The sequence below is a fragment of the Blennius ocellaris genome, assembly GCF_963422515.1.
Source record: "Blennius ocellaris genome assembly, chromosome: 6".
In the NCBI taxonomy this organism is placed as follows: Eukaryota; Metazoa; Chordata; class Actinopteri; order Blenniiformes; family Blenniidae; genus Blennius; species Blennius ocellaris.
This window is the reverse complement of record NC_137655.1, coordinates 15,898,587-15,910,741: the sequence shown is the minus strand read 5'-3', so window position 1 is coordinate 15,910,741 and position 12,155 is coordinate 15,898,587. Positions and strand designations below refer to the sequence as shown.

The following is a 12,155-nucleotide window of genomic DNA, read 5'->3' as shown; positions in this document are numbered from 1 at the left end:
CTTACAATAAATGATGTCCTTTATTCAAATTGGCTCTTAGGTTTTTCTGTGTCCATAGTGACAAAACTGACACAGAAAATGACAGAGATCTACTAATGACAAAAAAAAAAAATGTGTACACTCAAAAACACATACAAAAAAATATAGTATTTTTTCTTTTTTTGTTTCTGTAATTTTATTGTTTTGGTAACAGCACTGGACTTCTCACACTGAAGTGGGTTCACACTCAGGCTTCAGATCAGGGCAAGGTTACATAAAATCATGGTAATCATCACTTAAGTGAGGGGAAAAAAAGAAATGACAGCTGAAATGATTTACTGGATGTTAAATTGATGCTATTCTTTTTCATTTCTGATAAAATTCAACATTTTGTAAAAAAAAAAAACGTCATTGTTGTCGTGGATGCTTGGTTGAAGTGTAGAGAGCCACCATTGTTCTCATCTTGATTGACAAGACAGATTAAGCATCCAGAAATACTCCAGATGTTTTATTCTAGCTTGAGTTCGCAGGAAACAGATGCACTTAGAACGGTTACATCACTGGAGGCCGGGCTTCATGTGTCCAAGGATGCTAAGCAACTGAAGACACTGGCAAAGAGGTGGAATTGGGTTATGCTGGGGGAGTTTAACTAATCTACCTAATGTGGTTACATCAGAGTCATTATTCTGGCTCATTACAGTTTCGTTGATCCATATCAGAATTGGTTTCTGGAGAAATCTGTAATATATGAAAGCAGGAGTATTCTTCAAATAGTTACCAAATATGCTTAAAAGAGAAAAAAAACATTTTATTTGTAGCCACATGAAAAGTAATGGTGAATTTAAAAATCCTAAAATTCTGTATTTTTCCATTTTTGATAAGAAAAGACTAATTCTTTGTTTTTTTTTCATCCATTTACTGGTTTTCAAAAAGGCTCTTCTGCTGTGCATCTTGTTTTGTCTCAAATTGTACCCCTGAATAACTCCTGATGTTGAAATGATTGAGTAAAAAAAAGACAGAAAAAAGCATTCCAAGCGTTTCATGTACACCAGTTGTAAGCAACACAGAAATTGCAACAACTGGTTAAGACTATATAGCATTTTAACTTCCAACATGTTTATAATTTAAACCTAGTAAGACAACCTTTTACAAGATGTATTGCTGATTATGTGCTTTATATAACTGTTAAGTTAGTCTGAAAACAGCCTGAGAGGCTGCGTATATGTTTCCAGTCAAATGTAATATACTTTAATGTAAATTAAATGTTTCAGGAACAATGTGACAAGATCTAAGAGAGCTTTCTTTCCTCATCTCTGATCAACAAATGAACACAGAAAGGTATAATAGCCACCACACTCAGGGGTATTGAAGCACTTTTACAAAATGACAGCATGTAAAACAGAACCTCCGAGTGAGTTGTCATTTTGATGAAGTCATACAGCTGCAGAAATGTAAGCGTTGCAGTCACACACATGAGCTTAAATACAGTTTTGTTGCCATTCTTTCCTTTACAGCTCTGCACAAACATGTCAGAGTTTACAGCCAGGCCCAGTCCAAACAAGGCTCCCAGGTTTCTCACCAGGCCAGCAAAAGGGGTGGTGTCGAGGTGTATCCAGGCTGGATTAGCACACCACTGTTTGGCTTTACAGACTGACCAAAGAGGATCAATGTCAAGCAGTTTGAGGAGCAGATAAAAACAAACGGCCAAAGAAAACAGAAAAGCAGTCATGTGGAGATACACTTTCAGACTTGCATTGTTGACTGAGGGGAGATGATCGAACAGCTCAGCGATCAGCATGCCTAAACAGCGCAGAACAAAGCGGTCATTAACGATGATATAAAACACAAAAACAAATTGGTGAAGGCAGATTGTAACATACCAATGAATAGACCCAGGATAACCTGATGTGGGAAATGTGTTGCAATATAAACTCTGGAGATGCAAACACTTGTCTGGATGACCCAGAAACACATCCACAAGCAAAACCTCAGAAGATGAAACCTGGAGGGAAATAAACATTTTGACATCACCAGCAGTGAAAACACTACTCACTCTGTATCTGCTCATGTAAAAAAAACAAAAAACAACCCACCTTTGAAAGCACATATTTGATGAAATATTGGAGGATTGAGCAAAGTTTAGTGCAGAAGTGACCATCACATACCATATGCACGACGAGCCCATCGCATGACCAGATGGGCTGCCTGTGTAAAGAAAAAAAAATGTGTTTTATATTTTGGTAACAGAAATATTATTCTTGTCATTAGGTGACAGGGTATAGTGCACCTTCTTACCTGGTCCTGTTTCGCAGGTTATGTGAAATTGGTCCAAGTGTGGTGTTGTATCATTGTGGTAGAATTGAGTTTCATGCACCCACCAGTATGGTCGCTCTCCAAAAAGACTCCTGTAAAAAAAAAAAAAATCTAAACTGTAACTCCACAAACACAAAAATGCTGAATTCTTAGGATTAGAGTGAGCTTACCATTTAAAAATGAGATTGAACCAGTCTCCAATAACAGCCACCCATATCATCTTGGTGCCCACGTCATGACTGAGATGAAACCAGAGGGGAAAATACACTGAGAAAATATTACGAGGGTCACTCACTGTCGACATCAAGTTAAGGACGTCATGGTATTCCTTGTAGTTGTTCTGCAGGTGCTGTATAGCCAGCACACCAAAGCTGTGGACAAAATCCATGTAGTTCCTTTCCTGTATGCAGGGCTGCAACAGCTTTTTCTTCGGCACCAGTCAAAGCCCCATGCAGCCCTTCTGGACATCAGGCTGGTTTATATATCTTAACCTGTCATCATCAGTCATTCAACGGAAACATGCAACAACTGCAGGCTCTTCAGTTTGACCCTATGAGGAGTTATAAACTGTGTGTGTGCAGGTCATGAGGGCTCAGCATTTTAAGATGTTATAAAACACTTTACACCCTGACTGCATAACCACCATTAGATGATTCGCAGATCTTTGCTTTTACAATTGTTAAATATTAGCCATTGAATACACAAAAGGAGACGGTGTCCCCTGTCACCCCCCCAAATCCTTTCAGCCTCATTAATATTTGCATCATTAGTGAACATAGCAACAAAAAGGTCTCCCTTTAATGCCACAACTGAAAACAACAGCCCATCTGGCTTCCACGGGCTAGTTATGCAATGCATCTAAAATCATTATATTGTTTGCTTATATTGAGCAGTATTAGTATTACAACAACACATCATAAGAAGGGTAAAACTAACCTGTCTCACGACGTTCTAATCCCAATTCACGTTACCTATTACATAAAATTAAAAGTGGTGAGACTGGACGCTGCCAAGATGTCAAGCAGACCCATGTGAACTTCCATAAACTGACCACTAGATGGCACAAAGTTGCAATAACAGCCACTTTAGTTCCTTTATGAGGGCATCATATTATCTTCATTCAACGATCCTAATATTGCACAAAAATAATTAAGAGGGTGCAATAGTGAAAAAGATTATATTCTGTGGATTTTTGAGTTTTATTTCCTCCAAAGCATGATCATGGGAGTATATTTGAAATGGACGTAACAACTAAAAGAAATTGTCCATACAAACTGCCCTCTCAACAACAACACAGCTTCTGCACGTTAACCATGCGATGACTGTAAACATTAATTAAAATGTAAAAGTAACATAAATCCGCATTCATTCGACAAAGAGTCCATTATTTCTGCACCCCCATGTCAGACTGCACATGATTCGATTTGACAAGATTTAAGGATTTCCAAATAAATGTCATTACTGGTCAAATACAGTCACAAAAAAAAAAATAGCACATTTATCAAAGCGGAAGAAAAACAGTGGGACAACACGTGTTCTTCCGGTGCGTCATTTCCGGCCGGCGGACCGCGGATTTTCTTTGAAAATAACGACTCAGTTTCAGGGACCTTGTTGTATTGTTTTTCTTTGAATCTCCTCCGACCTGAAACGGGTGAGTATAACACGCTGATATGATAAACATTCTGAACATAACGTTGACTAATAACGTGTTTATCTTGCTACGAAACATAACTATCTGGCGGTTAAATAACCGCGAATCTTAATCTCTTGTTTACATTCAACTTCCACTATTTTAACGTTGTATGTTAACTTTTTTTAGTTTACTAACAGTAACACTGTTAAAGTATGGCAGGAAACATTCTCTTATTTGCCATTCACTATTGACTATTTATTTATTATTTACTCTTACTATTTACTGTTATGCAGGAGTGTCAGCATTGTGCTGTCTCAATATGGCCATTGTGCCTAGTGGCAGTAGAATGGTCTGCGGCCTCAATATATCTCAGATATACTTGTAGAATGTGAAACATCCAGCCCCCTGAGATCCTCAGGAAGAGGTTTGCTGAGTGTTCCCAGAGTCAGAAGCACACCAGGTGAAGCAGATTTACACTCTTGACCTGTGGAACAAACGTTCTCAACACCTCACACATTCACTTCTTTTAAACCGGGACTTAAAATACTATTAATAAACAAGTTACTTTATTTATTTTATGACTTTTGTGTGCTGTTCTTAATTACCTTATGTGTTGCCTTTTGTCTGAATGGTGCTATATAAGAAAACATGCCTTGCTTTACGATCATGGGTGAACAGGATGGGTTTTAGACATGTTAAAATGCTTGAACAAGTGTCTTAAAGTACTATACGCATCATGCACAGTAATTTGGGTTTATGATGCCCAAGTCCGATCGAAGCAATACAATAATTTCAGGCCTCAGATATTGATTATACCATTAGAGTTATTTTTTTTATCCTTCTGAAATATGTTCTTCCATCCATGTCCCAACAGTGACGAGTGTCCTTTCTGTTTACTCACAGGCTGGTATATTCTCATCATGATGTCCGTTACTGACCCAAACATGAGTGACCGGTTTGCCAGTGCAATGGAGGAAATTCACAACAAGCAGCTAAAAACATTTGCAGACATTGCTGACATGACTGCTGAGTTGTCCCTGTCTCACAAACAGTTTGTGAACTCGGCTATCGGTAAGTGTCAGACAGTCTGTGCTCATAGTTTTCACTTGTGAAAGTCGTGATGCAAACATGGATATTTATGGTTATTTCTTGCTCTTCGTTACAGATACATGTTTAAAGAAAAGCCGGGATGATGAGATGATGTTTGAAACAATACAGTCATCCAGAAAAGGTGAGTTTCTACTGCAGGCCAAAAAGGAAGATTATGTCACATTTACTCTTTGTGTAACTTTTTAATTTGCGTCTATATTCATGTTTCAGCATTTTGTAGTAAAACAAAGTGTTAAGCTTTATTTTGGTAGGAAAAGATTCACTGTTTGTTCTCTCAGACCTGGAACAGAAAAAAGTGTCTCTGAAAGAGAAACAGCGTGTGGTGTCTGAGGGGGTGTCTGAGATTCAAGAAAAGGAGATGCAAAAAGACAACATTATCCAGAAGATTCAGAAACTTAAAGAGGAGCAGACCAAGAGACAAGAATGTAAGACATTGTATCTAACTGGAATGATGCGTGCATCTTAAAGGCTCATTTGTTTCCACAACGTTTGCAAGAATTAACACAAGCATTGCTTTTTTTCCCCCCCCTGTATTTCTTTTCAGTAATTATGACTCAAAATAAAGCAAACAAAAACAGGCTGAAGAATCTCCAGAAAGCAAGATATGTCTTCCAAGATCATTTAGCCCTTGAGATACGAACTATTCTTGGAAAAACAGAGGTGACCAAAGGTATGGAAGACTTTTATTGTCACAGTTTTCTCGAATCACGTTTATCACTGTTGAACACAAATAATGTGAATATTTTGTAAGTTGCGAATTCGTGCTGTTTGTTGGGTTGTTAAATTTTGGTACATGTACACCATTGCCTGAAATGAAATTGGATTGGATGAATTAAATGTCAGAAGCAATTTATCTCCCATTAGGTGATTACCAAGCAATTTATACAAATATAGAATTTGTCACAAAACAGAGGATTACAGCACTTAATCTGAACAAAACAATCCATAGGTCTGCTGGATCTTGTGTAGACTTTGCATGTTAAAACTAACATAGTCCGGCATAATTATTTTGTCTGGCAGATTATTGAAATAGAGTTTCTGCCCTGGATTATTGTGTTGCCATCATGGATTAAAGTATTGACACAGACTCTTAAATATAAATGGACATACTCCAAACAGGACTGAATTAACTGAAGTGAACGGAAATAAAAAAATTTCACTGATTCAGTTAAAATCTCAATTTGTTTGTTTTCTTTTAGGTGAGAAGTTACAGTTTGTTTTTCGAAACATCAACCTGGCCGACCAGGACAGCGCCTACGTGGTCACAATGGGAATGAAAGAGAATGGACAATACCAAAGTAAGTCAACTGTGTGTGTGACGTGTCCTTGATTGGTAAAATGATCCATTATGCAATATTCTAAACTATAAATGCTGTAATGTGAGTTTTTAGTTAGAAAGTTTTACACTTTCTAACAAATTTAATTTGATTCATTATTTAACAAAATGTTATTAAGCGCACTTAAAAGGGTTGAGTCCTTATTTCGGACATGGAAGCCTGAGTTATTTGAAGATTCATATCGCCTTTGGACATACGTTTTGTTTCTTCCTGTACACCACGATTAATATCAGCAACCGGTTTGGTAATGATTCCTTCAACTCTTAAATCTGTGCAGTTGTGTCCAGCGACCCTCCGCTCGAGTGTTTGCCAGCCTTGGAAAGCCGACTGCAGAAGACCAACAATTTGGCGGCATTCCTGGCAAACGTCAGGAGGGAGTTTATCTCTCAGGCACGCTGCTGAGGTTGGAAGGAAAGAGGAGACCCTGCTGCATTGCGCTCCAGAGAAAGCAAAGAGGTTTACATCGAGAAGTATGACAGGTCTGTTAACTGTCAGATTTCATGTCCAGACTTTCCCAAGCGGTTAAATTGTAAATATATGTAAGAAGTAATAGCAAGTGTCCTGTGTTCAACTTGTTAGAAATTACTGCCGATGTGTCTTCTTTTCAAACCGAGCTCTGTGGTTAACTTCAAAGTTACAAAATAATTAACCAATGATTCCTCTGTACACCTGTAAACCATTTTAATTTTTTTTTTTTAATGATTGCATTTAGACCCCCAAGAATGAATTCACGTGAATTTAATAAACTCTGCGTTTATTAAGGATCTCAGTGGTTATTTATTTCTGTACACAGTGTGGCATAAATAACAAAAACAACAAATGATTTGTGTATAAAAGCTCAGCAACAATATCAATCCTAAAACGCAAACTGGTTTATATTACTCATTTTGATCTGACTGAAACTGCTCCGTGTGTCAACAGACTCGTGTTTTCAGTTTTGTGTGATTCCTGGTGCTGCGGGATTTGAGAATCTTGGATTCGGGGCGACTTGTTTGCTGTTCATCAGGCATCAGATGATTCAACGGCGCCAAAACATGGCAGCTCTTCAACATAGGTTGTTGGGAAATGGCCACAGTGTCCGTTAAGAGCGCCGTACCACCAGCCGTTTTCTTCTTTGGAATAGATGTCGAGGAGATCTCCTGTCACAGGAATCGTTACACCAGTTAGCGTCGCAAGCTTTAGTGATTTAGGTTTTTGCGGTTTCATCACTTGCCTTCTTTCAAAGTCAGTTCATCGTGGTGTTGAGGTGTGAAGCTGTACAGAGCCTTGCATGTTCCTACAATGTTCCTCTCGGCTGTTTGACCTGCTGAAAGTGAAAATATATATATATATATATTATGTCTTTGAATTTGAGACACTTTGAGTTGATGCTTCTGTGGATGAATCACCTTGTCCTCTGCCGTCATCTGTGTGACTTGTGGCCGCGTTGACGGCGCCGCCACACTCGGCAGCTTCAGTCGTGGAAGTGACCTGGTCAGCGGCGCTGCCTGGACGCTCCACCGGCGGCTGGTTTCCAAATGGACACGGTCCTTTGTATATGATGGACGCCCTCAGCGACTGTCGCGATCTGAGTGGCGTCTTCCTGAGTTTGACTGGGCGAGTCAGCTGGACGACACTATGCTCACAATCCTTGCGGGGGGGGAAATACACATTTATTTTTTTTGTTTGTTTTACTGCGTAGACGGACAACAAATACAATACAAGCAAATATGGGAACCTTGTGTGTCATTATTGTGCCGTCACGGACCAGACTTTGTGTCTCCATCAGTTGCAGCATTCTCAAACGCTCCGTGCCAAAACATCTTGAAAGCAATTAACTAGCCTTACCTTATCTTTCCATCTGGAAATGCTGCCTCTGAACCGGTGAAAAGACCTGGGCTTCCCTTCTAACTCGGACAGCGTCACAGACAGCTTGCAGTGCGTCGCCTCGAGTAGATCCAGCTTTAGGGCGCTCTGCCAGTGATCAATGATTACACGTGAACTTTAAACTTGAGAGAACATTAAAACGGGTATAGAGTTCTTTATAAAACCTCACTTTTTTTTCCTTTCTCTTTTTTTTTTTTTTTTTTTACCTCATCCAGCTGTTGTTCAGTTTCCTCCAGGTTTTTTTGGTTTGAAAAAGAAGGATTTTCAGAGTAGATTTTCACCAGTTTCTCTATCCCTGCAACAAAACCAAGAAATTAAAATAGCTTCAGCCACAACACAAATGAGCTCTCTATGTTCTTGTTCATTTATTTATCCATTTTTATTTTTTTTTAGACTTGCCTTCACGGTCTTTCTTTGTTTTTGTGACGCTGTCCTCCAAACGCTGGAGCTTCAGCTTGATGGCCTCTCTTCTTCTGTCTTTGCCCATAAGTGATTTGTTGTCTTCCTCCTGAACATGGATGTCAGAAACGTACAAAAAGAAACCAACCCAACACGTCAGTGAGTGTCTTGGTTCAAAAAACCGATTCACATTCTTTTTGTGGTTTTGGCTTTGACTGGGTCTTGAGTGACACAGAGTGAATACTCAACATATATATTTGATAAAAATCAGGAAAAACACCAACTGACTTCAGTTGCTGCTGATAGATACTGCCTTATGTCAAATGTACAATTTAATAATGTGTTAAAGTTGAGTAAAGAATTCCTGTCAGGTTTTACAAAATTCTAACTGTGGATGCTCTGAGCCAAACAGGCGCCTCCAGCTGAGACTCCTCAGTCTGAACAAATAAGTCACTCAATGAGTGTTTGGCCTCCGGTAAAAGCCTTTCCTCAAACTGTCAAACAGAAGATTCTGCCCCCCCCCAAAAAAACTTACAAAATAGTCTGCCATCAAGAACTCAGCTTTGTTATCTCCAGCTGTGATGCCGTTCACCTCAACTATGGTTTGTATGTCTTTATCCATGTCCACCCTCTGGACTGCTTGTTCAATCTGTCTTTGGCCCTGGAAGAAGCAGACGCACGTCTGAAATAGTCGTATCCTACAGGACGAAATAGAACAAACACTTCGGGATGGGGGGGTTAAGAAGACTTACGTGTTTGAGGGTCTGCCCAAAGCCAGACATGTGGAGGTTGTACCTATTCATACTGTTGAACAGAACTTCAATTCGCTGTTTCTCCATCTCCTGTATGACCTGAAGAACACAGAGTGATGATGGTTTCTACAGTCCACTCAATCCCTCCTCAGCGGATATTTACATCCTGCTGGGTGACTAATATTCACCTGAGGTAATACCTGGATAAAACCACTACAGAAAATAAAGTAATAATGTCCACAATCATCGTTTTTAACATTTGGGAGAATAAGATCTTGAGCCATGTGACGCCCAGGGTCTCCAAATACCAAAGGCTCTGTCTCACAACAAGAGTCTCTTTTGTTTGAATACTTTCCAATGTTTTATTCATATAATGCAGTATAATTTACCAAGGATCAGAATCCATAAAGTGCAGTGTGGAATATAGATTCTAACTCTGAATATGACCTTTGTAACTGTTATAATAATGGTTTTACATTAAGAATTATTTCGATGTTACAATCTGTCTCCATTAGACTCAACACTGAACGTTTTTAGTAAAATGACTGTTCACTGATTTCTTTTATGTCATGATTTGTTAAGGAGAGCTGCCACACTCAGTCATACCCTCTGGAATAAAACTGTAACACTGCCAGTCCAACATAATTCACTGTAAGTTACTGTGAATATATATTTTTATGTCATCTTATTAAAAATAGGAAACTCAGTTCATGAAATGATGCAGTCTACATAATGGTGCGAGTGCAGTGTTTTGTTGGCGAACTGGCTGAGTCATTGAAAGGTTTTCTCTGGCTAAACATTTACTGGTTGAACTGTTGTTCTTGCAAATGAGACGCCCTTGAGGAAGTCCGCGAGCCCTGCTCGCGCAAACACACCTGACTTGATCTGGATGAAAACAGCAGCTTAAATGTCCAAAAGGAACTCGGAAGGGTCTTTGTTTTTCCTCACCTGGTAGCAGTGTTTCAACGTGTTTTCCCACTTGAGCCTAATCTGATGACCCTCCAAGTTGATATTGAAGTACTCCTCATCCACCCGGGTCTGCAGCTCTGCTGACTTTGTCAGCCTGTTAAGCATCTGCAGTCCAAACAGGAAAGGACTAATCTTTAGCAACAACGATGAGAGCTTTTAACACACAGGTATTCTCTCCTGGACTGTTAAAAAGTAAATGATGATGGAAAATATATTTTGTAACGTTTCAAAATACCTTTTGTTTTTCTTTCTCAGTGCACATCTGTTTGTTGTTTTCAACAAAGTTGAACAAAGCCTCATGTTCTCTGGTTAGTCCCACTAGTTTCTTTTTGATCTGTAATGGAGCAACACGTGGTTATAGAATTATAGAAATATGCTATTGCAGTGAGAGAATTTTTCATGTTGGTTTCTCCTCACATAGACAGTCTGCGATAGCTACACCTAAGAGTTCAACCATTCTTTTCTTTTCACACCACTGTAGTCTTACGTCAACATGTTGCTTCACACGTGGCGCACACTTCCACTGCACTGTGCAGAAAGCTAAGATATAAAACTGTGCTGCTCTCATTATGACGAATGCTGCGTTATAAGCTATAAGTTTGCAACCACACAAACTTTTTATCAAAGTAAAAGCAGCTGTCTCATCGCTGATTCTTATCTGTTTGTGTTTATACTGTTTATTTCCCTTTTGCAAGATTCATTACCTTGAGTTGTTCGTTCCAGTTTGCAGTAACAAGTTTTCCGGTTCTTTCAACAGCGCTGTCAAGCTTTCAAAATGCATCAAAAGTTAAGAGACACATAATAATATGTCTGGGTACTGAAGCAGATATACAGGGAGGGAGAACAGATTACATACAGGTCTCTTCCTTTTGGTGTGCTCGTCGAGGACTTGTCGTAGTTCCAGTATTGCTTCTTGCTGAAATGCATTTCCTAATGACCTGAAATGACAACATTTGCCACATTCAACTCTGAATCTCCACAGCCATTATTTGATCTGGGTATAGCCTCGGCTGGGAGGTGAAGCCAGGTGGAAAACTACCTGTGGGCGTCCGCTCTTGAGTACATCTCATCTGACACATGACACCAGGCACTGTAGGTGGAACTGAGTGGAGAGCCAGCACGAAAAGGTTAGAGCTGTGGGCTCATTAGGCCGACACCTGCTTGTGTTTTGATCACATCTAGCTCGCCGGGTCCATGTTATCTCCCATGACACCATTGTTTCTGTGCGCCACATGGCTGTTTGTTCCCAAGAACAGATCATGTTTCATACAAAACAGACAAAAGTCGGGGCCCATTAAAAATTCAGCCCTGTGTCCCCTTACTTGTTTGACATTCCCTTCGAGGCCCTGATGAGTTTGCCAGCAAGTTTTTGGAGGCCTTTGGCATACGTGAGCTCCAGCTCGGCCCTAAAACGGCACAGGGTTGTCGCAGGCATCAAAACACAACTCCTGCAGCCACAACGTTTGTCACTCTAACAGAACTGAACTCACCTCTGCTGAAACACGGTCATAAGCTCTTTGCAGAAGTACTCCCCATTTTTGGAAAACTTTTTCACATTTTGATAAAGCTGGTGATACTGAAAGACAGTGACATTGTGCCATGGCGCGATAAGCACACGAACCAAGTGGGAAAAAAAATACAAAGCTTGTTGAGAGTCCGTGTTGAAGTCAAGTCCAATAATCTTATACTTTACGGCATGAATGTATAAAGTAGATACTCACAGAGCAGCTGCTGACAGGGTCCTTCATCTTGAGACGGCGGTCGTTTGTTGACTTTGAACCGAGAACTTTGACCATT

The 12,155-nt window shown here is 39.7% G+C and overlaps 3 protein-coding genes across 3 annotated transcripts; 1 reads left to right on the top strand and 2 right to left on the bottom strand.

The window, feature by feature from the left end:
* Positions 1–1,267: 1,267 nt before the first annotated feature.
* On the bottom strand, positions 1,268–2,680 carry LOC308131459 (glucose-6-phosphatase 2-like; the record flags this gene model as incomplete). The annotated part of the gene is made up of 5 exons (XM_080498187.1): positions 1,268–1,779; positions 1,860–1,981; positions 2,073–2,184; positions 2,275–2,384; positions 2,463–2,680. The coding sequence occupies 5 exons, from the start codon at positions 2,678–2,680 to the stop codon at positions 1,268–1,270; spliced, it is 1,074 nt and encodes a 357-aa protein (XP_080354313.1).
* Positions 2,681–4,845: 2,165 nt separating this feature from the next.
* spc25 (SPC25 component of NDC80 kinetochore complex) lies at positions 4,846–6,979 on the top strand (the record flags this gene model as incomplete). Its single annotated transcript, XM_080498351.1, has 6 exons — positions 4,846–4,996; positions 5,091–5,156; positions 5,314–5,460; positions 5,580–5,705; positions 6,235–6,333; positions 6,650–6,979. 6 exons carry the CDS (start codon positions 4,846–4,848, stop codon positions 6,772–6,774), a joined length of 714 nt encoding a protein of 237 aa, XP_080354477.1. The 3' UTR covers positions 6,775–6,979.
* A 395-nt stretch (positions 6,980–7,374) lies between these two features.
* On the bottom strand, positions 7,375–12,154 carry nostrin (nitric oxide synthase trafficking; the record flags this gene model as incomplete). The annotated part of the gene is made up of 16 exons (XM_080498765.1): positions 7,375–7,511; positions 7,586–7,675; positions 7,761–8,001; positions 8,200–8,325; positions 8,445–8,533; positions 8,644–8,746; positions 9,173–9,298; positions 9,390–9,488; positions 10,338–10,463; positions 10,594–10,692; positions 11,063–11,125; positions 11,215–11,296; positions 11,398–11,460; positions 11,681–11,764; positions 11,849–11,934; positions 12,080–12,154. The coding sequence occupies 16 exons, from the start codon at positions 12,152–12,154 to the stop codon at positions 7,375–7,377; spliced, it is 1,689 nt and encodes a 562-aa protein (XP_080354891.1).
* Position 12,155: the final 1 nt, after the last annotated feature.